Consider the following 26,858-nt stretch of genomic DNA (forward strand, 5'->3'; position numbering starts at 1 on the left):
AGAGCATATAGCACCTTCTTGTACCTAAAGAGAGCCTACAGGAAAGATGGGGAAAGAATTTTTTGCAAAGGCTTGTCATGACAGGACAAGGAGGAACGGTTTTAAACAAAAAGAGTAGGTTTAGATTAGCTATTGTGAAAAAAGTCTTAAGTGTGAGAGTGGCGGGGCCCTGGCAGAGGTTGCCCAGAGAATGCCCCATCTCTGGAAGTGTTCAAGGCCAGGTTGGACAGGGCACTGAACAACCTGGTCTAGTGGGAGGTGTCCCTGCCCATGGCAGGGGGGTTAGAACAAGATGAGCTTTAGGGTCCTTTCCAACCCAAATCATTCTGTGAGTCCACCTGTGCTAAAGCCACAAGCTGGGCTTTAACTCTGGGCTGGTTATAGCAGTGGACCACAGCTCAGGGTGAAAAGAGAGTTGAAGTGTGTTGAAGACAGTTAAAGAAGTAAGAGAGCTATTTAGTGACTAGACCAGTCACTAGTGACTAGTGGCTGATCCTAAAATCAGATTAAACAGCTTAAAACATCAAAGAGAAAAAGATAGGGATTTGTATTAACTGGAAAAAGAAAAGTAGACAAAAAATTAGGACACAAAAAGGGAAAATGAAGGATGGAGTATAATGAAAAGGACATTACCCTGTAATACACTATTTTTATTCGTTTGCTTCATAGCACAACTGTCAGCAGGCAGGATAGGCAGCCTGCCATTCTGCATGTGGTACATAATTCTAAGGGTGCAATTCCTCTCCCCAGCCCAGGTGTGTCCTGTAGCCTGTGACTTTAGATGTTAGCTCTGGTACTTCAGGGTAATCTAGAGATAGTGGCTGCATAGCTTGAAAAATGGGCTACTGCTGCATGTACTTCGGTTCTGGTGTTAAGGACACCACTACTTTAAAATCTTTCTAGGTGGAAAGGTGATTATCCTCTTGGTCCTCCATAGGACAGTTCTGCTAAATTTTTGTAGTTCCCTTCATCTGCAGAAGCTCCTTGAGCAGATCATGCAGTCCGTCTTTAACCTTCCTCTCTAGATATTTTAAGTTACAATATTCCTTCCCCGTTCGTATTTTCAGGTTTTTCTGAGGACATGAAAGGCCACTGCCCAATACAGCACGTTCTCCATATTTGAGCTGGAAGACTCTTGTTATTTTTTAGTATAGTACTCTACGTTTATTTCTATTTGACTTATAAATTTCTTTCTTCTAAAAACTCATTTTTCTCTTGCCCTGTAACATAGGTATCTTAAACAAAACAATTATGCACCTTACTGCTATAAAGAGTTTACACAGCACACTGTAGTGCGCTGAAAACATTTGTCTAGCACCAATCAACTGGGGGAGCTATAATGCCATGTTTTATAGTTTAGTTTTAAATAAAATAGCAAAATAGCAGACTGTGACTTACTATGAAAACTTAGCAGGAATTTAGTTGGTTTTAACATTTTTATTAAATTCCCTTTTTCTATAATACTTTTGTGTCTTACCTGCTCTCCTCCTCAGTTCTTCACTCTTACAGGTATGATGAAAAAAAACCCAAATTTTTAAAGGGACCTTATTAAGTGCAAAGAGCATGAGAGCATGAGAGAGAAACAAACTCCAAAATACCAAAATAAGTTTCCATGAGGCTTTTGCACTCCTGCAAACCATGATGCAAGTCTGCAAATCTGCAGTTTGAGAATTGCTCATTTAGAATTTATAAGCTCCTGTACTTTCTCCACATCCCAGCATAATTATAGGTAAAATGAGAGTGACGCTGCTTTCTGCAACCTTTGGTGATGCTTACCTTGTTTCACTTTTAATCTTAACATGAGAACACTGAAGTTTCCGGTCATGGGTTGGCACAGTTTGGTTTGTAATTAAGGAGGAAAAGTCTTACCCTGTCAGGACCTTGGAAATAATTCTAGAAAGGACAAGGACCTATTGGAAGCCAGTTTGGGATATTAGTATCTGCTTTGACCATTAAGAATGTTGAATGCGACTTTGGGAAGTACCCATATAAATCCTGATTGTGTTCAGGTCAGCCTTTTTTTCCCTTCTGGTCAGCTGAAGAGGTAACACTGTGTGGGGCCTGCTGCTCTACCCACCCCCCCAACACCCCACCCCCCCCCCCACCCCCCCACTCCCCTCCCTGCCCCTGCGGTAAATTTCAGACAAAGAAAGAAAAGAATGAAAGTGTGGAGGGAGGAAACCTGGCTGATCTGAGATGGGGACAGACTGCTGCCCGAGTCAGAAACCACGGCAGGCCTGAGCAGATTTAACCCTTTCCTGGCAGCATGAAGCTTCCAAAGTCTAACCCTTCCTTTGAGAGAGAGAAGAGACAGAATGGACGTAGAAAAGACACAGCATACAGTCAATGAAGCAAGAGTGAAAGAACTGATAAAGATTATTAGAAGGAGGGATTGAGGACGTAGACTTTTTAAACCAGACTTCTCTAGGGTAAACAATGGAGAAATGGACTGTTTCTTGTAACGTCTTAATGTTGTTTGGGGGAATGCTGGTTCTAATCAAATTTGGGGATTGATATGATTGAGATTTAAGTAAAAATCTTAAAGCTCCTCGCTCCTGGGCTAAAAGGAGGTCTCAGCCTTTGAGACGAAGATGATTTTAAAGAGAAAGTGATTTGTAGCCCTTGGCTCCTGGAGTAAAAGGAGGTCTCTATTTTCTTTTGAGATAGAAACAATTTTAGAGATAGAAGAGAATCTTGTTTTTGTACTAGAGTGTGAAAAACGCCAATCACTTATTTTAAAATTTTGAAAGTTTACTAGTAAATAAAATGGTTATAAAAATAGAATTAGAGTAATAAAAATTGAACAATTAGGGTTAGGACAATATGAGACAATAAAACCAAAGTAACAGACTCTGGGTGCCTTCCCAAGCAAAAAGCTCCAAAGAAGGACCCCCATTAACAAAGGATTATCTCTTAAAAGCAATAGCTTGTTGAATATTCGTACGTTTCATACATGATGCATAAATTCCATTCAAACAAAGAATTCTCTCTGGTTAGTGTCACTTTTTTCCTTTAATCTCTGTGGCGTCTTCAGGGCTGAGCGAGGCAGGAGAAGTTGGTCTCTTCTGATAAGTAAGTAGGAAATTCTTTTTCTCTGAAAGTTTTATGTTTTCCTGTGGTTGGTATATAAAAATGACATTTTAACTACAAAACTACATTTACCATACTATCAAAATATTAATACAACATTACTAATCAATACAACATAATACATATAGTAAATATCTTGCGTAGAGCCATATAATATGCACTCTTCACAAGAGGAAGCATTCTTTTAAACAGTACCCCAAATACACCGAGAGGCCCGTGAGTAGCCAGAGGAAAGGCTGCTAATGGGTGGAACAGCACAATCTGCAAAAAACTCCAGGCACTTGCAGATTTGTGACATTGAAAGCCACGAGACTGTTGTCATCTTGTAGCGAGTGTTTCCATAAGACTCTAGAGAGACTCCTCTCCCAAAGTGATAAAAAATTATGTTTAAATGGTGAAACTGACTGAAACACACAGATTCTGGCTCTCTATGTTGTTTGTAAGAAAGTTAACAGTTTGTTAAGGGAAGGGAAGAGTGTTTTGAAGTTTCATTTTGGTTTTTTTTTCAACTTTTCCATTCTTGCCCAGGGCATTCCTTTGGCTGCCCTGGAGGGCCAGAGACCTGGACAGGGGGGTCTGGGAACCTGGCACAGAGCCCAGAGGGACACTGGCTTTGATCCCAGTCCATGGGAAAGGCTTCCTGCACTGCAGGATGGATTGCAGGCCACAAGAGTGTGAAAGATAGTAGTTTAGCTTATCACAGGGTGAGAAAACAGTCGGTTTGGTTTTTAGTATGAAAGTGGATGGGAGCAAGATGGAGGATTTTGGGCATTGTCTCTTCTTCTTTCTTCTTCCCTCACTCAATTTTCTGCAGCGACAGTGGCACAAAGTAGTTTCAGGACATTGGGTCAAAGTAGGGATGACCTGTTTATTATAAGTGATAGGTATTAGCAAATAATGATAAATAAAGAACATGTAACAATTTAGTATAAAAGATAACGCCACAGCCCAGTGGTGGGGTGAGCCGACAGATGCCCAAGCAGCTGCACAGATCTTAGTTGGGCACTGAGAAAATTGTAAGATAAGAAACAATAAACAAAGCGCGCAACCTTGAAAATCAGAACCTGAAAACTCTGTCTCTTTCTTGCGTCTGGCTCAGAGCTTTGCAGAAGGCAAAAAGACTCTAAAACCACCTGAATCTCGGAAGAGAAACTGAGGCATTCTTTTAGTGTGTGTTAATAAAACTATTTGTTTATTTTTAAGCTTAAGACTGCTTTGCTTCTCCTGATCTTCTCCCACAAAAAGAGAATAAACTCTAAAACCACTATACTAAATTTGGCAAACAGATTTTGGCAAAATGTGAAGCCACCACATTTCCTTATAAGACAGGGAATTTCTACATAGTAATGTCTTTATACTTGACAAAAAGGGAATCTCACTTGAGATGCTAACATCTTTAATATTGCTGTATTTTAAATTAAGGTGTAGAATTTTGTTCTGCTTGAAGCCAAGAATTATATATCTCACAAATCTTGTTAAGGACCATTTCTTAAGGCTACATGGCACTGTTAGTAATCTTTATTAATCTGAATGTATCAGTATATCTATCTCTTCATTCTAGGTAACTCCAGTCCCAACAGTCCCCCACATTCTCTGTAAAACCCAAGGCATATCAGATGGATCCAGCAGAAAAAGAAGGGAAAAGGAAGGGGCTGGAACATATGGCATAGGAGGAGGGTCAACGATGTGGGACTGTTGTGCTTCTTCTGAGAAGTGAAGGCTAAGTAGGTACATCAATTGCTACCTTCAGCTGTCTGGAGGTTAAAGTGAACTGGACCCTCAGAAGCATAAAATTCAGGGCAAAGGACAAAAGGAAACAGTCATATGACATCAAAGGACATCTCACTTTCAAATGTGAGGAAAAATATCTCTGTAGTTGCAGTTAAGCACGGTGAAGGGCTGTCCAAGGAGGCTGCAGAATTTCCATCCATTAACATTTTCAGACCCTAAGGCATCCAAATTCCCAGCATCAGGATCTGGCTTTAGCATTAGGCATACTTTGAGCAAAGACTGCACTACATAACCTCACACATAAAAGACCACTTCTAATTCTTTTTTTTTTTTAATTAATTTTTTTTTCCAACCAAAAAAACCAACCAACTGAACAAGTTACAATTACAGGACAACCTTATTGACCAGGGTTATGGATTAAATATTATTCTCCCTCTTCTCCTCACCTCTGCTTTAGTAAGACAGTTATTGGAAAGAAGAAAATGTATTTCAGCAATTAAATTTAAATTCTTTCCAAGATGGCTTCCCCCAATGTACTGACAGCTCCAAAGCACAACGCAATGTTTACTTTTTTTTTTGTGTGTGTGTGTGTGTGTGTGTGTGTGTGTGTGTGAAGATAAGACATACACAAAAGAAGACTTATTAGTATTTTCTGGCACACTCAGGAGCAACACAGATTTTAAGAGGGCATAAAGAGTCCCAGTACTGGTTATAATCAGTCTGACTCTGCTGAGTCAGACACAGAGGAGTTGCTCGGAAGGGTCAGCCCAGCCGAGGAAGTTTCCAGGACTACATCACAGTCAACAAATTATATTTAGTTGGCAAGAACACTGCACACCATAGATTCCAGGGTACAGCTACAGCAAGGCACTGCTGCCCTTGCCGTAGTCAAACACACCTTTTGGGTACCCATAAATTGTCGTAACCTTTCTTCTACATCACGTCAGTGCCTACTGTTTCTGACTTGCTCATCGTGTCTGAAATCGATGGTATCACACGCTGATTTTGGGGGTGGGGGGACATTCTAGCAGTTGTAGGCATCTGGAGCCAGCTATGTGTGTGGCCTTCTTCTCCTTGCCATCCTTGACATAAGGGACTCGCTCTTTGATTACCTGAACAAGGCACACCATCCTTGCAGGGATTTACGTCCCTGGCCCCCCTCTAGGATTAAAAATCTACCCCTACCAGAGGGGCAATGACGGCGGGAGGCCGCGAGGAGACATCGGCTGTGCGCACCGCCCCCGGTGCCGCATCCCGCTCTGTGCCCGGGGTCCCCCAAAACCATCAGGGACCGGGTCTGCCCGGGCGTGGCGCGCCCTCAGACCTCCATTTCGCGCAGCGGCGGGCTCGAACCGGACCTGCAGCCGCCGGAATATGGTTCCCAGCCGCTCGCCACTGCCCCCGGGCGCGGTGTCACGGGGATGAGGCCGGGGCGGCGCCTGCGCTCGATTGGGGGAGCGCGGGCTGTGGAGCGGAGCGGAGCGGGCGGCAACAGCGCCATGACTGCGGCGATGCGGGAGCGGTTCGACCGCTTCCTACACGAGAAGAACTGCATGAGCGCCGTGCTTGAGCGGATCGAGACCAAGACCGGCGTCCCCCGCACCTGTATCGCCACCGGTGAGCCCCGGCCGCCTCCAAGTCGGCTCTTCGCGGGCGGCTGCGCCTCCTCGCCCCGCTCCCTCGGGCGCTGACGGCTCTCTCCTCTCTTCTCAGGCATCCTGGGGGTCGTCGCCGTGTACCTGGTGGTGGGATACGGCGCATCCCTGCTCTGCAACATCATCGGCTTTGCCTACCCCGCCTACGTCTCGTGAGTGTCACGACTTCTGCCCCCTCGCCATACGATGGTTCCGGGTGCCACCCGCCGATGTGGTTGCAAAATCGCATTTCTTGCGGCGGTGCTGGGCCTGTCTGGGGTGGCATTCCGAAGTGTTATTTTTGCCGCCCACCCGTTTTCTTGAGCAGGTACAAGTGCCAAGTAGCTGGGTGAAGAACGAGGCTTCTCCCATCTGGCGAGTGCTACGGCAGGAGTTACAGATAGGAGATGCTGGGTGGTTTCCACAGTTGATAACCGGTTCCAGTAGAGGGTTATGCTTTGAGGTTGGGTTTCCAGCTTTGTCATCTCTAGCGGGGAGATATGGATCGTGCCTGGCTGCTGATAACGGGAGGGAGGATCGCCGCTTTGAGGGTGTTTGGTAAAAATCGAGCTGATGGTTTGAGCGCGGCGCAGGCAGGCACTGGCGCATCGTCAGCGTATGCCTCGTGCAGAGTATTGGGTACTGTGATGAGTTGGAGACATAGCTGCCTAAAGGAGTGCTATTTACTCCAAACATGCCTCGTTGATGGGGTGGTGGAAAGGAAAACGCTGTAACTCTTCTCGAGCGTGAAAGTCTTTTAAATACATCATTTTTCAGAGGAATGGCTCCTTAGATATTCTTAAGAACAAAGTAATTGTTACCTTTCACGTGTTATGTAGTCCTTTAGCCCAAAATGCATTACCTGTTAGGCAGGACCACAGTCGAGTATGGTCCTAAACACTGCAGAAACATACTAAATAAAACCGTGTGTGTAACCAAATCTGTCCATCGAATGAAAGTCTTTCCCAGCAGGACTGCTATATTGTTGAAACACAGTGCTTGCCTTTTATGTAACTCTGTTTAAATACAGCTTTTAAAAATACGTTCTCTGTAATTGGATCCTGGGCAATACAAAGTTGGTTCTTTCATTTTTTTCTGAGATTTGAGAGATTGACTTTGTTTTAGACCCTTGAAACATCCTGTAGTTATGATGCTTAAGACCAGACAACATGCTGTTTCTGGTGTTCACTAATTTTGAAGATTATAGGCCAGGAACTCTGGAGAAATTTAGGTTTTGTTTCCTAGATGATAATTTTTATTGAAAATATTAATTGTAAAGTATTTTATTAAAATCTGAATGGGGAAGTATCAGCCAACAAACCTTCAAAATATTGGAATGGTTGTTTAGGAATTATGTTTATGTAATATTTTGTGTCTGACTTAGGTCACCTTTAAAATTATGTAATTACTTTCTAAAACTCTATTTAAATTTTTTCATTTGTTTTAAAACTGGTTTGGGATAATATTTTAAACCTTCCATTATGCTATGATGCTGAATAAATTAATAATACAAACTCTTGGAACTGCAGAATGCAAGGCAGTAGCAAATCAAATATGAATCATAAGATTTCATAACCAATTTTTTTCTTTCAAATCTGGGATACTTTTTAAAATCTTGTTGTAGAGTATCTCCCTTTTTCATGTTGAAATGTGGTTTTAAATGTATTTTAATGTGAAAAGTTACCTCTCAGATCTTATAACTGTGGTGTGTTTCGGGTTTTTTAGTGGTTTTTGTGTATTTTGTTTTGGTGGTTTGTTTTGGTTTTGTTGTTGTTGTTGTTTTTTGTGGGTTTTTTTTTCCTTTTTTGTTGTTTTTTGTTTGTTTGCTTGTTCCGTGGATTTTTTTGTTTTGGTTGGGGTTTTTTGTTTGTGTGTGGGGTTTTTGTTTGTGGTTTTTGTTTGTTTGTTTGGGGGGGTTTGTTTGTTTGTTTTTGTTTTTTAATAATGGGAGCAATGTCCTTGGCTACAAGTTTTAATTAAACAAAAAAGAACTCAAAATATAATACCAGTTCTGTTTTTGTGCGGTTTTTTCCCCAGTTCATGCTCAGGTAATGCTTGTCCTTTAGCTGCCTTTTTAATGCTGGAAAACATTCATAGTAGGAAATTATAATTCTAGGTGGAAATCTAATTTAAAACATGTGTGGTGTGCTGCATGCCAGTGTCTTTCAGTGGCAGCCTGTTTACAGCACAGATAGGCTGAGTTGTCTCCCCAGCCCTTCCCTCCAATTCCAGATCTGGTATGTAGAGGTTATCCACATTTCCCTTTGCCTGCTTTTGTTTTGGCTGCTCTGGGTCCTGTACTGCTGACAGTGCTGCCAAGGTGCTGTCCCCTGTGCTTATAAAGCATAGAGACCCAAAGCATAAAGAAGATCATCCAGAGTGGTTTGTGTATTCCTCTGCTATTTGGTTTGTCCCCCCTGGAAAGGCAGGTGAAGAGCCTGATGTATCAACTGACAGTAGTGGACTTACTTCCTAGCATTGAAAAGTTTTCAGCTGTTCTCATCAGCTGCAGGCACCCTCAAATGCATTTTGCTCTAAAATCTGTGGCTTTTGAAAGAGGTCAGGAGCTGTAAATGGAATGTGTTTTGCAGGGTGTTAGTTTGATGTTTACACAGGTGTTTCAACAATGAAGCCAAGCCTGAAATGTCTCAGAGAGGCACTGAAAGAGGAAAAGCAGATTACTTTTCCTTGGTTAATTTACTTCCTTGTTTTGTGAAGTACGTCACTGTATCATTTCTCCATTGTCAGTCACTGAATTGTTTAAGTGAAAAACAAGGAATGGTTTGGGTTGAAAGGAGCCCTGAAGGTCATGTAGTTCCAGCCGCCCTGCCATGTCCAGGGACAAAGTAGTGGGTCAAACTCTTCATCAGCAGAAAAGGAACTCATGAGGGAGTGGGGCAGATCTCTGTGCTCTGCAAGGGGCATCTAGTCTTTACTTGATGTTACAAACATCAGATGTTTTAAACAACTGAAGTTGTTTAATACGGCAAACAGGCTGCCTGCTGGGTGACCCACCAGGCACGTTCCAAACCTGTTTTACTGAGATTTCAGTTCTGGGTTGCTTTAGTCATGGTAATTACTGTCCATCTCTATGCTTTCCTGAAAGAAAATATATTGGAGTCATAGCAAACCTAGAGACCCTCAGCTCAGAATTAAGTCTGTTCACGCATGAAACCAATATAGTTTTGTGCAGGTATTTGCCTGTCAGGCTTTGTATAAATTTGCAGTTTATTTTCTTTGGTCTCTGTCATTCTCTGTATTCACTATGAGTGTGTGCAGTGCAGCAGGTGTGAATTTCAGTGGAGAAATGCTGGAGGCTGTTAACTGCTGTTCCAAATGGTGTGAAGTGGTGCAGCTACAGCTGCACTGCTGCCTACTTTCTCATCACTGTGGTTTAGATCTGTGGGAGAGGAGGGGGCACCTCCCTGCTTAATGACTGATACAGCTTTAGGCACAGTTGTTTCCTTTCTTTTTCTTCCTTCTTCAGCTTTGTCTTGGGTAAATCTTTAATGGTTTTATACACGGAGGAATTTCTTCTTCGGCAGTACAAAATCTCTGTAAATCTGGGTATGACACGTCACAGCAATGGCCCACTGGAGTCTTAACATAAGCAAATGAAGCAGTAGTTCTCTGGATGTTTCCCAGTAAGTCAGACAATCTCTCTTCTCATTACTTGGAAGTCTATAAGTGCCATGTGATGAAAGAGAATAAATAATTTTAAGTTGAAATCTAATACTTAATTTACAGGCTTTTGTTGTTGCAGTAGACCAGCGCTGAAAAGTTTGCCACAGGTAATAGATGAAATTTTTTAAACTTCTAGCAGACTTTAACTGCACAATGCAGTAATCAGGCTAGAGGTGGAAAAAGTGAGCGTTGGCAAGTGCATAAATACCATTGCCAGCATTTTCACTGCTTCTGCAAACTTTACAGAGCTAGTGTGTTCAAATGTAGCTCCACCCATAGTTAGTGGTGGTTAACTGCCTCAGAAAAATTAGAGTGCAAGCAGGAAGGGAGCCTTTGATGACTAAGAAATGTGTGCAAAGGGATGGAAATTTGTTAAATGCTGTCATGCTTGGTTTAAAAATTGCAAAGATGAATATAGCTTTGGGCAGTAAAATATCTGAACTTACTGGTGTCTTCAAGGGGGAAAAGCAGTATAGTACAATAATGTCTCTCTGCTTTGGCTAATTTTATCCTGTTACTTCACTTTAGTTGTTTTTACTATGTAAATATTGCTTGTGGAATTCTACTAGAAGGAAACAATCTGGATTGATTGTAGAAAAGTATAAACAATTCAAGTTTGAATACTGTCATGGTGTCTTGAGTCTGTCTCCTAGTTCCTTTTCCTCTTTTATACCTTTAAAACAGGAACACTATGTTTCTTTGGTCACAGTTATTTAGAAAAGATAAAATTGTGTATTTCTTGAGAACTAGGGCAACAAGTTTCCTTTCTCTTAACAAGTTTTAAGCCAAATGCTTACTTTCTTCTGCCATGAAAAATGATGTATGATGTCCTGAAGTTCAGAAGTAATGCCCTGCTGCTGCTTTATGAATATGGTTTGAGAGAGCTGACATATCTAAAAAAATTCACAATGCCTAGTATAAATATAAGTAGCAAACTTTCAAATCTATCTGCACTTGTGCTGGGGTTTTTTGTGCATAATAATCTGGGGCTTCAGACACAAAAAAGGGTGTGTTGTTTTTTTTTTTTTTTAATATGTCTTGCCAAATCAGCTTCTCCAAGCATACTCACTTTTTGGATTTTAGATTTTAGAGTATCATGATTAAAAGTAGTCATTTGGACAAATTATGTGCTTTCCTTTCTAAAGAAAGGAAGTGTTTATGTGCAGGGAGTCTAATACTGTGGTAACAATATGAAAATCTTAATTTTACTTCCAGATCTCCCATATGGCTTAAAAATATAAAGGTGTTTGTTGTACAGATGGGTCTACACTAAACTGGGGCACTAATGCATCTTGATCCCAGTAGAAGAGCCAACATGAGTGTGGGATTGTGTTTTGGGGAAGTTGGTTTTGATCTGAGTCAGAACTGGGGAACTGATTCATTGGTTGGCCCTACAAATACCTGTTCCAGGAGAGAGGGGGCCAAGAATGAGCAGAGAGTAGTGAAATGAGAGGATGCCTGTTTTTTTTTTTTCCCTCTTTGTTTCAGGAATCTAGCTTTGTGCTGAATTAACATGTAGTTTGTAGGACACCACATGTGAACAAAATGGCATGTGCTCCTCTTGGCTGCCTCAGTCCCCATTTCCTTTCAAGAAACACAGTTAGAGCCCTTTGTAGTACTGTCATGTAGCTTTTTGGTGTCTTCTAATATCTGTCTGTGCATGGTCAGCAAAACCCTCCCTTGGCTATCCTTTGTAAGTTTTTGTGCTCCCATCTGCTAGGTAAATTGTGAGAGAAAGGAACTGGTAGACTTCAGTCACAGCAGTTGTGTAAGTGCAATTGGCAGGAAGATCTTTTCTATATCTGCAGATGCATGACTCTGCTGTTGCAATCAGTGGGGAGGAAGAAAGATGGAAAGCAGAAGGCTTTTAGGTGATGGATAGAAATGTAGAAGCCAAAATGATGAAACTAATCCAAGGGCACAGGTACTTGTTTCAGTGAAATTATGTGAGATGTCAGGGTGGCAGCCTGCCAGGATGAGTCTGACATGAGAATGACAGGGAGGCCCCAAGGTAAGGAAATACAGTGCAGTGGAGTGTTGATTCTGCATGGGTGTCTGGATGGACAGCTAGAAGTAAATTATTTTATAGCTTGCTGTAAAGAGTTGGGGCAGACCAGTAGGCATAAGCTCTAAAAGTATAGATGACTTCATGCGTTTTTAAGTTAAATGGAAGAAAAAACAAAACCAAACCCAAAGTTATGCTTGGCTAAGGGTATGACAAATCTGGCTGTCTACTCACTTTGTATGGCACTGACAAGAAAACTGAAGGAAGGATGCACAAAATGGTCCAGTCTTTCCCAGCTACAACATGAGCACTGGATTTAAGGGAGATTGATCTGTTGCCTTGAACTTTTAACTTTATTTATACAAGAATCCTCGGGTGCACCTTATAAATTGCAGGGATAAGGATGATCACTTCACATGAGACCACAACAATAAAATTTGGTATTTCTTTATTTCTGCCTCCCACATCTGGACTCAGCTCAATAAAAACCCCACTCTAAACTCATAACTTAGCTTGTGAGTACTGTATGTGTGAATTTACTGTAACAAATGATTTGTTATGCCTGAGCTAATTGAGGAGCAACAATCTCTTCTTGGAAAAGAGCTGTGTTTTTTTGTTGTTATGAGTCAGATGCTCTAAACAAAAGAACTCCACTTGGCAAATTATTAAAATTAGACCAGTGTCTGTTACTATAAGTAACAGGATAAGTAACCGCATTTGATGTAGGGTCCAGTTTGACTGATTTTAGGATGCACAGGGTCAAATCTGAGTCAGTGCTCTGACACCATAAGTGCAGAGCGGATGGGACCCCTGGGCTACTAGAGAATGTGACAGCCTCCACTCTTCCATCTTGGCACCACCAGGGTCACTGGGGAAGAGATCTGGCTGAAAAACTGAGGAACAGATCTGGCTGAAAATTAAGTTTCTCTTGGCTCCCCATCCATCATAGTGCTGGCCCACAGCAGATCATTTTCACTCTTGGTCAGGCAGCTGTTTTTTAAATAACTGAGCTGTGATATTTACTATCTAGGCTACAGGGGCTGTTCCTAGTGGTTACTTTTACCTCCAAGGTGCAGACCTACTGTAAGTAATTGTTTGAGGTTCTGTTTAAAGTCCTCTACAGTTAGTGTTTAATCAGTATAAAAAGATCATTTGGAATATATAATTACTATGCATAACTAAGGTGGAATTTAGTCAAATCAGCACTAGATAAAACAGGATAATTTTTTAAAATCCAAAGCTATTGTCTTTGGATGGTCCTTCATTTGTTAGAAAATCTTAATATTATGTGTTAATGAGACTGACTTATTTGCTCTTGCAACACAGAAATAATTTGTAAGAAGGCATTCCTAAAGTAGGATGTAGTGTCAGTGTGTCTTGGTCTGTAACTTTTCACTTATTGATGAAGATTGCATTTTAAATATCAGCCTGCTTGATTGGTGACCTAACACGGAGAAGAATGAAGTGTTCTTGGCTTGAAGTAATGCCTTCGGTGTCTCTCCTAAGCTTAATTGTACAGGGCATTACCCCAGGATAATACCACTAGAATAACTTGGAAGACTTAAGTTTGTTGTGACTCTCATGTTGAAAAGAGCGTAGTTACAAATGGATAAAGAATTCCTCTCTGTTTAGATATTGTACATAACTTACTGTGATTGTTCTTGGACAAGTACTATTTTTTGTGACTTACTGTTGAAATAGTGTGTAAGTAGCAAGGGATGGAGGTAACTTTTGCCCTTTTAGTCAACAGGGACATGTTGTGATGGATTTCCCTGTCTCATCTGAGGGACATACATTTCAAAGCAGGATATTTATAAAATACTTGCCTTTCCTTGAATTCATTTAAAACTTTAATTCATTGATGGCCCTGCTGTAACCTGCTTTCCCCCCCTACTCTCTTCCTGACTGGGATTGGAGTCATGGCCAGCAGGAGCAATTTGAGCTGACATGGCTGTTGCCTGCTGGCTGTGGTAGAGGGCTGCCCCTGACCTTGCCCGCCAAGATCAGACCACTGCAGAAGGACAGGAGATTTTTCCCTACAGTGTGTAAGAAAACAGCCATGTGTGGATTTAATGCTGGATACATCAGCTGGCTAAATCAGCTGGGGCTTTGACTACTTGTAGTGCTGCTGCTTGCAGGTGTCTGACAACAAAAGTGTGTTGTTCATGTAACCCCTAGGGACCTACAGCAGCAGATGGTGAAAGTTCAAAGGGAACATAGACATGGCACTGCATTTAGGAGCTCTCAAAGGCCATTTGTTTCCAGAGGAGAGAAGATAATAGTGTGTGGCCCATTAACACAGTGATATGCCATCTGCCACAAAAGTGGAGATTCTAAGCTTCTTTTTTTTTTTTTTTTTTTTTTTTTTTTAATGAAAGCTATTCTTGTGTTTACCAAGATGACTTTAATAATGTTAAAAAAGAAAATGAAACAAGGTTCCCTTAAATCCATTTATGACTTCACATGGTGACTGGAAAACAGGAAGATTGCTGTCAGTTTCACTGCAAAGTATTTTCTCACAAATACAAACTTAGGATGCTTATTGTGGTAAATATAAGCCTTCCCCTCTATGCCTCTTATGGAGAAATTGTCAGCAGAACTAAAGGAATTCACATGGTGAGCCTCTGCAGCAAGTTTTCTTAACAGAAACTTTGCAATTGGTTCCTTTCTCTGCTCCATTTATCCACCACTCTAACATCCCCACTTTCCCTTCAGAAGTGCAGTTTCACACATTGAAAATAGCTCTATAGCCATCTTCCATAACTCCTGTGGTGTCCAGGGGCTGTTTTTGTACAGCCCCCTCACCTGGTCTTACTAGAATACTTCAGAGTGTGGGTGTGGAAAAGATGTGCTTTACAGTGGGAGTAGGAGCAGCTGGAGCTGTCACTGCCTTTGAGCAGACTGCTTAGACTAGGGCTGTCTGTGATGATAGGAATAGCAGGAAATAGCTATGGAAAACCTGTTCTTCCAGTTGTGCTGGTGTTGTGCCTCTGAGATCCCCTTATTGATGGGGTATGGCAAGGGCTGCTGCTTTTCTCGATGCAGGATACTGCTGGCTAGCCTCCCACTCCAACAGAAATAATGTATGTATTAAGTAGCAGATCCTTGTTCTGCATTTCAAAGTAATTCGATCCAGCAGCTGTGCTAGCTCCCTCTGCATGAAGTGGATTTGCCAATGCTTTTGCTAGAACATACAGCATGTCACAGGAAGTATTTTCCCCAACTTCCCTTGCTTGCCCTCTGACTTACAGAGCTAGGAAGTGACAGAATCCTCAGTGTTTGTCAATTTCAGACTAGGAAATGGACTTACAGCCAACTCTCTGGCTTCTGCCTTGTAAACCTCCTTAACTCTGCCTTCTTAAGGGAACTAACAAAACTTGGCACTTTTGGTACACCTCACACATGCTGCTTCAGAAACTATATAGCTGATATTAAATGAAAAAGTGATAGAAGAATTTAAACTAAATTCATTGAAATGAGTCTACAGATTTTAATCTTCCAGCATGAGTGGAGAGGACAAATGCTTTCTAACTCTACCTAAGATTGAAATTATCAGGCATAGATTTGCTAGTATTTTCTTTTAAAACTTCTTACAGTGCTAATCTGGAATTTAGTGGCTTCAGAAACTCCACTCCACTACTTTTACTGAAAGAGCACATGACATCTTTTAGTTTCTGAGTTTTAGAATTGTATGAACTTGAACTGCATTCTCTAGCAGATGGAGAACAAAAGCCCATGACGCAGAAAGCCCAATACTTTAGTAGAGGTTGATTTACCTTGTTTGCAGTAATTTAGTCTGCATCAGACTTTTCAAGTCCTGTAGAAAGTAATTTACAGAGCAATACATTGGATGCTGCAGATATATATTCCTCAGTGTATGGATCTGGATCCCCTCTGCTTATGTAGACCAAGTACTTCTTAGGATTTAAAGCAAATCTTAAGGATAAGTTTACCTTTTCAAAGAGGAATCTAATGCATGTATGTACAAGCACATTTAAAATGCTATTTATTAGCGTTAACTATGAAAAGAAAACAGAGAATAGTATAGACTGTCTTATACTACTGGTGGCGCTGGGAACCCCAAGCTGTGCAGCACTGAATGAATTTCTGATCCACATGTAGCCCACTGTGTGGGCTTTGTCTGGAGGCAAGGTTACCCCATTTTGTTAACTCAGGGTATTGTAGGATTTTTCATCAAGACAACAACTGTTCATAATTTCTTTGCGACCACCAGAGAAGGAGGATGGTCACTGATGAGTGTAGGCGAGGCCAGGCAGGTGTTGTGATCACTGGCATCCTGTGCCTCACAGCACTGGGCTCACTAAGGTTATCTGTAATGTGGATTAATAATGCTCTAAAATACAGTAGCCGTCTGGTGAGGATTGCCACAATGCCTCCAGAACTGGAACTATGGCCAAAGATTATCCCCTCTCTTGTCCCTCAAAATGTATCATGAACAAGGTCAGAATGCTCACTGATTTTGTTTGGGGTTTTTTCCCTCCTTTTAGTCCCAGAGCTAGAAACAGCTTGAGTATCTTTTAGTTTTGAAGTGTGATATGCAGGGAAAAGTTTTGCTGTTCAAAGATCTTGACACACTGTCTGTATGATAGATACTAATTAGTTTTCTTGGCGTAATTCAGATGCGGAGAATCACATAATAAAAATGAATACAAGTCATAAAGTCATCATCATTATAAATGGGACTGATGCTGCTGTTCTGCTCACTTGATTTGTTTTCCTTGCAGAATCAAGGCCATTGAAAGTCCCAGCAAAGATGATGACACGCAGTGGCTGACTTACTGGGTTGTGTATGGCATTTTCAGCATAGCTGAATTCTTCTCTGACATCTTTCTGTCCTGGTTCCCTTTCTACTACATGCTAAAGGTATGTTAATTCTTGTGGCCCCTCTCCTAAAATGTGACTGTTCGCTATAACTGATCTAATGTCTCCAAGAATGGGCAGATGACAACAGATTCATTTGGAATCAGTCCCAGGTCACACCTTTTTTTAGATGCTGGTTGTGTGTAATTTAATACTGTGCAAATAATCTGTTTACAACTGATGGTTTTGTGAAGCAAGAGGGGAAGTTGGGATAGGTGGAAGGAAAAAGTCTGCTGTGTTTTAGGAAAGAAAAAGAGATAGTGTAACTAAACTACCAAACACAAAACCCAAACAAACAAACAAGCAAAAAAGACTGTTTTTCTCTTGGTGCTCAGGAAAATTTGGATAAAGGACAGACATAGTGAGCCTCCCAGTGTGGCTCTATTTTTGCTTTAGGTGCATTAGTAAATGTCTCGGTTTGAAAAGACAGGTGTCTGCTAAGGAGAGGCAGGCCTCTCTAGGAATGAGGAATTAAATCCTTCCCTCCATGTTATTATAATTTGGAAGATTAAAAAAAAAAAAAACTTTTCAGTCAGAGCTATGGAGAAAGGAATAACAGTCCTTTACTAGTAAATATAACAGGACAGACAAACAACAACAGCAATTATAATAATAGTAAAACAGAGCCAAGAACCTCGAGGGCAAACGGTGGAAACTCCGACGCTGATGGCTGGGAGCGGTGGATTTTTCCTCCGCAGGCAGGGGGATGTCCTGGCAGGTGAAGTGGGCAGTGCCGGAGAACCCGCAGCGGCTGGACCCGGGCTGACCCAAAATCCAGCAGGGCAGCGAAGAAAACTCCGAATTCCTGGGCGCTCTAACAGATGATAGAATTCCCAGGACCAGACTCGTTTGTTAGCCATGGACTCCAGGCGGCTACCAATCGCCTGACCATCCTCCCCAGAAAACGGAGAGCAGCGAGCCCCACCACCCTCAGCTCCCGGGATCCTTTTCCCTCCCCCAAAACTAAGTGATCAACTTCCTTTGTTCGAGTTGAGCACCCTTTAACTACCAGTATTTAGTCTCCTAGCAACTTATGGGGGGGTGGGGCGGGGAATTCTACAGGAAACTTAACCCTCAACAGTAAAAGTGGAGAGTAAAATCATGAAGGCTGTTGAAGGAGGTAGTAACATCTGTGCTATTGGAATGAAGAAGGAAACTGGAACACAAGAATAGTAGAACAGAGCTTTGATTTTTAATTAAGCTCAGTTTCCTGAAAGGAACTGGTAGGTATCAGAGGAGATTGTTGCTAATATGCCTCTGTTAGTGTGATTTGACTACCAGCAATGGTTTGATTAATGTGTTCTGACCTTTGTTTGTGATCTAAGGTGTCAGTCAACTTTAACGTGGTAAATTCTTCTAGGAAGCAGCTGATCACTCTGTATGCTGTTGGTTAGAAGTCATTCTAGCTTGCTGCAGAGTCTGCTGTTTATCTCAAAGAACTGTTAGCCTGTTTTCTGGTTCAGTGGGCTGTTCTCTTCCTTCTCTTTTTTTTTGTTAGCCTAGTTTAGTCCCATCAAAGTTGTTAAAACCATTTGCCTGCCAGCTGTTGTGGTGGGGTCATTTAAAATTTTAAGGATAAGACCTGATGATGCCAAAAGCTGTTTCCAGGAAATGCCATATTTTCTAGACAAAAATTGACTGTGACAGCTGGTTTACATGTCTGCCTTATTCCTTTTCAGTCTTTAACATGCCTCAGCTGTGGCAATCATTTGGACTTTCTGCTTTAGTAGAATTATGACTTTAATCCATCATGTGCAGTGGTATAAACTCACAATTCTGAATTCATACAGTGTATTTTCAGAACTTCTTTTCTAAATTCTTGGTGGAAAAAGATCAGGCAATGATTTCTTCATGCCACCACAACTCTCTTTCTGAAGAGCACATGACTGAGATTCAGGTGGACTTTGCAAATAGAGACCACAAATGGCTCTGATAAAATGGTATCAGGAGTGCCACAGTTACATGTAGTAATGTAATCAAGGGAAAGGCACTTTTCTCAGTTCTGCAAAAGCAAACACAATTATGTCAATACACAGCCTTCTACAATAGCCGCAGAAGGAATGTAAGAAGCCAAGTGTTTACTCTTAGTAGTGGTTGGTAGGAGAGGTTTGCTTTTGTTGTGCAAAGGCAGGCAGGTGTTGAAATCAGAATCAGAAAGTATTGCTGAATGGGTGGAAGGATGGAGGTTATTCCACAGGAAAGAAGGAGGAATCAGGCAGCTTCCATACGTCATCCCATCCATGACCTAAAACTTCTTGGAGGGTAGTTATGATGTCTCCATATCTCTTTTCTGAAGTAGAAGCCCAGATAATGTCATTCATGAAAATTTCAAGCTTGCTCTCATTCTCAAAATGTGCTAAATTTGCATATTCACATCTATTTGATACAGGGTGTAGCTTCCACTCCATACTGAGATTTAGTTGCTCAGTATTTCAAAGCACCTTTGTGGGCATGGCTGAGACATTGAGCACTGCTGCTCCCAGTGTCCCCAAAGTCCAGAGTTTAGACTCTGTGATATTAAAGCTTTCAGCAGACTAGAATATTCATGGGTAGGAGAAAGGTACGTTGAAGAACTCCTTTAAATATGTTACCATGTTTATATATACTTTTGTTCTCCAGATGACACTCCTTGGATTCTGTGGGCTTTTTTCTTTGGTAATGCCCACTTCTTATTTATATGTTCGGTTTTTTTAATCTCTGAAGCATAGGATATGCATGCAACTCATAATTTCTTGTGCATATGATTAGTTTTTAAGTATTTCTGTTCAAGATTTAAAGATTTTTGTGGCATACAGGTATTAGAGTACTGTAGCCAATAAGAGTAGCAGAGTTTATCATCTTATGAGTATTCTTGGTGGTGGAAGTGAGAGAGACTTCTTACTCCACTAATGGCTATGCCTTGAAATACTGTAATGCTATTTCTGAACAAAACTGGTGCTGCCAGGGCAAAAACAGCTGCTAGGAACAGGTCCAAGTGAGCACGTCAGTGACCTCAGGTGTATTCCATTCCCTCTGTCTGATCTGGAGGGTGGCAAAAAATATATTTTGGGTTTAGGGTTTTATTTTCTGGTTAACTATTTTATCACTCTGAGCTTGCTGGAACTTTTTAAAACCCTCTTATTTTCAATAGCCTATGTTAGTTCAGTTTCATGAGAGACAAGGGTGAAATAAACTTACGTTAGCAGTCTAACAGTTATCTCAAGCTTTGAAAGAGTGAGAATCTCAGCTTCGGTACATGTCTAATAGAAAATGCATATAAAGATCTGTTTCAGTACAATTCAAAAGTAATGGGTAATTATATATCTATAATTACTTTTTTATCAACTAGACTGGGACAAAGCTGTCAAATCAAAATAACTAATTTTGTTCTTAGGCAGGGAAAGGGAAATTTCAATTTCTTTGGTTTTAGAGGAAGTTGGACTCACATCTGAAGGATTTTTCTAAAACAAAGGAGAAGAAACTTTTTTGTGTAGAAGTTGAGATACCTGTACAGTTTTGTGGGAGAAACAACTTTCAGTAATTGATCAGATATTCTTGAATAGGAAATAAAGCCATTGTACTTCTCAGCTTTTTATGAAAGATGACGATATAAGATAGCACTATGTATTCTTTCTGTTGTATTAACTTCCAAAGAATTGAAGCTTTGGAAAATCAATATTTATATTGATAAAGGCACTTTTTGCCTTATTTTTCTCTGACCATACTTAATAATTCATCAGTTGCTACTAACTGGTGCCAGATTTTTATTGCATGTTGAATTATTTGTTTTAATTCATTAGAATTTTCCTCATGGGTCAATCTCTCTGGTGAACACTTTACTTTAAAAAACCTTTGTTTCTCTTCTGAGCAAACACTCCTTTCAGTCATTCTGTTTTGACACTACAATCAAATAATTTAAAGAAGAAAGCTTAATGTTTACCCAGAAGGTTGGTAAATTGGTTTGGCATTGCAGAGAACACAAAGCCAAAATTTTACACATGTGAAGAGCAGAACCTACAGAACGTCCAGTCTCAATATACCTTGTTGGGAAAGAACTGAGAAGACATATTCTAAAATATTTGGAGGGCTTGTTTGAAGAAGATTGTGTGTTTTGTTTCCTTTCTGCCCAGAAACGTGGAAATCCTCAAACATGGAATCCTGTCTAACATGAAAAAAAGGCATGTTTTGAGGCTGAGATTGTTTTGGTTTGGGTTTCGGGAAAGGACAGTCTAAGAAAAGCTGTTATGCCTTCAATTTGTGGAGAGGCTTTTGTTGTGTAATATTATTTTACTATTTGTGTACAGAAAAAACTGTACAAATGCTGAGAAAATGTACTTCATTGCAGTTGCAGTTTTGTTGCAGTTTTATCCTGTAAAATAATTATATATGTATCTTCATAGCTCAAGCAAATTTATTGTATGGCACTCCTTGTATGGCACTCTCTGTCCCTTAAATGTTTCATCTCGCTCTGCATGGCCGTCTTTGTGTGGTGTACGGCAGTGAAACTGAAGCCAAATAAAAGTGCTTCTGTAGTAAAGACAGGGATATGTAGGATGTAGAAGCATGACTCCATACTGTGGCCTTTGATTTTTCTAGTGAGAAGATGGTGTTCTAAAAGCTATACCAAACTGTAATCCAGAAGCATTACTCTCCTGTGTGTTCTCTTTGTGGGCTTGGGTTTATCTCTCCTCCTTGTCAGTTTACCTCTGAGCTACACAAAATGCTGTTCTTTCCCCCACTGTGTTTTCAAGGTGGGGAGACAGAGAGGACAGGGATGTGTTTTGGCTGAATTGACGTGATTCAGGGACCTAGATGTTCAGTCAGTCCTGTGCCATGTGTTTTAGAAATACTGAGAGAGACTGTTGTTTTTGTAATAGATTTTATAGTTCTACCTTAAAGAGAAAAAAAAGTGCATGTAATCTTGATACACCTGACAGCAGATTAGATTTACTGCTGCAGCCCTCCTCCTTTGTCCTTATCCTGTCCATGAAATTTCCCGGTAGAAAGATTCACTATGTGTAGCTTTCCTGGTGTGTGCCCTGCTGGAGCCCTGACCACACAGGAAATGACTCACTGTTCTCAGTGTGCTCAGTTCTGTGGCAGTTAGGAAAGGCACCTTGTCTCCTACTCAGGATTCCTTCCACTTAGGCCAATGTTCTTGTTCTCACAGTGTGGCTTCCTGCTGTGGTGTATGGCTCCAAGCCCTTCCAACGGGGCAGAGTTTCTCTACCACCGGATTATCCGTCCTTTCTTCCTGAAGCACGAGGCCCAGTTGGACAGTGTTGTACAGGACCTGAAAGACAAGGCTACAGAAACTGCAGACACCATCACTAAAGAGGGTGAGCAAAAGGCCCTTCACTGGTCACAGCAAGTAGGGGGAATTTCACTGGGGAGCTCTTAATATTGCACTTAATATTAATCATTTGGAGGAAACAAAAATAAATTGCAATAAGACAAGCTACAGTGGAGAAGTTAAATTTTGGAAATGGGGGTTGCTGTGGATCTTGCTTTCTAGAATTGCAGTTAAGCTAGAATGAGTGGAAGAAATTGAATTGTTTGTGTGTGTTCCCACCATTCATACTGCTAAAAACATTCTCTCTAGAGGCAGGTCCAGACATACCTTTCATAAATACATGTTTTAGTGTATCCTCATAGCTTCTCAAATACTACCTCAGATAGCCTGGTATTATAGAGGGACTCCCAATTGTTCAGTAAACAATTAACAGCAATACAGAGCAACATGGAAAATGCAGTTTTCCCATTTATATATTTTTGCATTTTTCCTTCCTGTGGAGGTCAAAGGATTTCTCACTCTTAAAAGAATTACTTATGTTTTATTTTTATGTGTTATCACAGCCTGTAGATTGCTTAAGTTTTTTTATTTCCTTGCATTCTGTGGTGAACCCTTACGTTATAAAATACCTGATTATAGTTTTATGAATAAGAGAAGGAAACATAGCTAAAATAAAGGGGTTTTAATGTTTCACTTGAAAGGAATTTTATCTATATGCTATTTCAAAGCATCTTAATTATTCTTTCCACCAAACAATGAATGCAGTCTCATTTCATCTTACCAATTTAAGCAATTTTCCTGTCTGCTTAAAAGATCTGCCTTGCTCAACTATTTTTGGAAGTTTTGCTGCATGACGCTCCCTGAGTTCTTACTGTTAGGCATGTATCTTAATTAATGTCCTTTCAGGTTGCATGTGGGATTTTCCGGTCCTCGTTTCATCAGTCTTTCTCTTTCCTATTTCTATATATAAAGATTTCCACCAAAACAAAAACCCACCAAAACAAAACAACAGGCTTTTTTTTTAAAGAAGCCATGCACACACATATGTATGTACACAAATATTACCATTATGCCAAAGCCAGTTTTATCATTATGTATATTTCTTGCTGCAAACCTCTATGTCCTTAACACTGTGAGCAGCCCTGTTTTAACAATATCATAGTTATCTATATCTATCAGTCTTTAATGTTTATTGTACTGCTCCTTGCTTATGTTTTATTTTTTAAATGTTTTTATGATCAGTTTTGTCACTATATCTACCTGTATACAAAAGCTGTGATTTTCTTCTGTGTTCTTTCTCTTGAGAGCAAAAGGAAATTTTTTTTCAAGCAGCTCAAGAACATCTGATAATCCACTTTGTCTGTAGGCCTATGACTAAACTTGATTTTATTTTCCTGCAGCCAAGAAAGCAACAGTGAACTTGCTGGGTGAAGAAAAGAAGAGCACTTAAACTGGATAAGTCTCCCTGCTGCCTCCTTTGTGCAGCTTGATGTTACTAGGGACCGTGGTATACGTTCAATAATATTGCCTTGGAAACATTTTAATATATTAAAGGAATGTGCTGTAAGTTTACTTAATACTTTGCTGTGTCTGATAGATAGTATGCATTTTTATTTAAAAGCAATGCAGGGGGCAGCATCTGAAGCTTAACGAAAATATTTTAGTAATCTTCATGCAGGAGAAGTCTTTCAGTAATCTCTTTCTGCAGTAACATAAATAAAAATTATATATCCTGCAGGCTCTGCACTTTAGTTGTCTCTTTGTCTATGAAATTACTCTTAACACTTTGATTGTGGTGCATCTGGAAGCACAAAGCTATTTCTTAGGAAAAATTCTGAATGGATCTTCTTGAATATACAGGGAATTACTGAGAGATGGCATAATGGATGTATTCCCCGCCACTAAAGCTGTAAATTGTGAAATTACTTGTTCTAGACATCTGATTATAGAGATTATTCTCTGTTGCATGTTTTGTTGTAACACAGTATTTGGTAAAGTGTGTATATTCTTAAATGGATAGATACTATCTATAGGAAACAATAATTTCCTTGGAGTGATCAAGCTTATATTAGCCTGAAGTGATTTGCTAGAAATGGATGCATTAAATCATACAAGATTAACACAAAGTGACTGACATACAACTACTTCTCTGTTCTTGCTAAGACAAGTTGCTATCCAAAATTGTTAATAGAGTGCTTTTTAAGATCACAGTCAAAAGCACAAGCCACCTTTAGCTAAGGAGTGCTACCATTACAAACACTTTTTCCTGAATTTCTTTTAAAATATCAACTGCCTTGGATGTCAGTCCCCAGAACTTCATTGTTAAGAGGACAGACTACAACTCCCATGAGCTTTTTCTGTTCATAAAGATCTACAGTCTATTCTGACTATACTAAGAAGAACTTTGTATGAGCACTTGAACTTCCTGAGTGGAGATGCTCTCGTTATTTAATATATTCCTGACCAATCAGTAAGAGTGCAACCAAGGTGACTGAGAGAATAAAGGGATTTTTTACTATTGATGTAAAAAAAAATTTTTTTCCCTTGGATCTGCATCTGTTTTCTTTCACACTGCAGTATTTTCTACAAAAAGCAATTACATTAATTAATTAGGCATGAATTGCTGAAATGTCCCTGTTTTCATCTTTGTGCTGACATTTCTATTATGGCAGTTCTGAGCTCAGAGAACATGCAGAAAAGAAGCTTAAGCTTTTGATAGGATAAAAAATTATTTCCAGTCCACACTCTTGAATTCCAAAATCTTAATCTTAAAGTTTTGAAGACTTCTGGCTTTCTGACACAATTTGTTGTATAAACATTCACTGTAAGTTTTCAGATGCAAGAACTACAAAAGAATGAAGCGTACAGTGCAACTCAGCAGGTCAGTTTTAACTTGGAGAGCTATATTTTATAATAGGGGATGTAAAAATGTCGTAAGAGAAAGCATTTTAAGCTTTGAGCTGGAAAACATAGCACTTGGGGACTGGCAGCTGGGATAGGGGAACACGAGACCTGTACCTCATGTTCTGTAGGACAGCATGCATTTTGTTATTTGAAGAAAAATGTAAAAAGCTAATCATTCCTTGACAACTTTTTGTTAGGAGGGGATATGCTGAAGAGGATAAAGTTTACAGCAAAGTTCTAGGTTTTAAGCAAGTAAAAAGTTTGAAGTGTGTCACCATTTAACTGGTTTAATTTCTTGTCTTAACTTCTTGTCGTAAGCCCACTGAACTTTCTTGTAAGCCTTACTGAACCTTAGTCCTATGTTTTAAACTCTTGTCAGCTGTACGTAAAGGACTCATGTGGCTACTGTAATTTAGTTTCACTTCTTGAGATTAGAAGTAACTATATAAAAATAAATGAGGATTCTTAATAGACTGGTTTCAGTGTGAAGCACTGCATAACTTACTTATCTAAAAGCTTACAGTAAATTTTAGACTTTACAAGCCTAATGATGTCTGTAGTAGACACAGGACTTATTTTTCATTTCTTAGACTACTCAGCAGTTCTTCCACTGTTATTAATGGGGATAAAACATTCTAGGTAGATGTTAGGTAAGTGTTAAAACAGTCCCTTGCTTCTCTCTCAGAATTTGAAAGGCTTTAAATCACCTTCTTGTCTTTACCAGCTCGATATTACCAGCACATACAATCAGTACCCTTTTGTCAGATTTCTACTTGAATTACAACTACAGTCTGTTCTTTAAAAGAAGTTGCCCTTGGATTTTTGCCTTGATGCAGATTGAAATCCCTGAATTTCTGCAGCAAGTTATCCTTTCCTGCAAGTAATTCCTCTGGGCTGGCCCCTCAGATCAGTGCTTTTTTTGTGTGTCTTCGTCACATTTATGTGCAAATCTTGATACACACATGTGCTCCATGGCTTTGCTGAAGTTGTAATGTGTAAAAATGGACAGAAATAAAGATATTCTTATGGGACTGGTATGATGCCTCAGTATTTCTTAAAAACCTTGTACCTCAGTGGTGAAAACCTGGCTACTTTAGGTAGGCAGGTCTTTACAGGATAGTCACTTTTTTTTTCCCTCCCTGAAGTTCATTATTGTGGAACCATTAGAAGCCTCTTAAACTCCAAAGGAAGTACTTCTCCTTCATGCCAATCTGAGGGTACAGCCAAGCAGATATAGAGCATCAGGCCCTTAGAGAAGAGTTTGGAATGCAGATTTCTTCCCAACAGTTAGCACCACAAGCATCTTTCTAGGCTTCGTAGCCTGGCTTACCTGAGGAATCAAGGTTTAGGATTCTCTAGAATCATAGAGAGGAAAAACTAAACTGCAGAGATTTTGAAGTTTTTCCTCTCCCATGGGTTTCCTGGTGTTCCATAAATTACCTCAACAAACAATGCTGAATAGTTACTGGCAGTGGTGTTACACTTAAGAATTCTGTTGCCACTGTTCATAGGACATTCCATCTACTTTATCTGACTCCTTTCCAAACTCAGCAGAAAAGGAAAATAAGTTCAAAAAAACATAACCTCCCCCACAATGGTAACATCACCACTAGTGATAAAATAATGGAAACTCTTCAAACCACAGCAAGCCAATTAC

General features: G+C 40.2%; 1 protein-coding gene across 1 annotated transcript; it reads left to right on the top strand.

Moving 5' to 3' along the window:
• The first annotated feature begins 6,161 nt into the window (after positions 1 to 6,161).
• REEP5 (receptor accessory protein 5) lies at positions 6,162 to 26,238 on the top strand. The gene is made up of 5 exons (XM_040090663.2): positions 6,162 to 6,438; positions 6,535 to 6,628; positions 16,890 to 17,028; positions 22,175 to 22,343; positions 23,698 to 26,238. The coding sequence occupies exons 1-5, from the start codon at positions 6,243 to 6,245 to the stop codon at positions 23,745 to 23,747; spliced, it is 648 nt and encodes a 215-aa protein (XP_039946597.1). The 5' UTR covers positions 6,162 to 6,242; the 3' UTR covers positions 23,748 to 26,238.
• Positions 26,239 to 26,858: the final 620 nt, after the last annotated feature.

This window comes from Hirundo rustica, chromosome Z (assembly GCF_015227805.2).
Source record: "Hirundo rustica isolate bHirRus1 chromosome Z, bHirRus1.pri.v3, whole genome shotgun sequence".
Classification (NCBI taxonomy): Eukaryota; Metazoa; Chordata; class Aves; order Passeriformes; family Hirundinidae; genus Hirundo; species Hirundo rustica.

Bases quoted from the DNA above. Each gene is read 5' to 3' on its own strand.
- REEP5 (XM_040090663.2), top strand. From the start codon at position 6,243: ATGAGGCCGGGGCGGCGCCTGCGCTCGATTGGGGGAGCGCGGGCTGTG. The intron at 6,439-6,534 runs GTGAGCCCCGGC...CTCTCTTCTCAG, and splicing joins CCGCACCTGTATCGCCACCG to GCATCCTGGGGGTCGTCGCC. The intron at 17,029-22,174 runs GTATGTTAATTC...TTGTTCTCACAG, and splicing joins CTTTCTACTACATGCTAAAG to TGTGGCTTCCTGCTGTGGTG.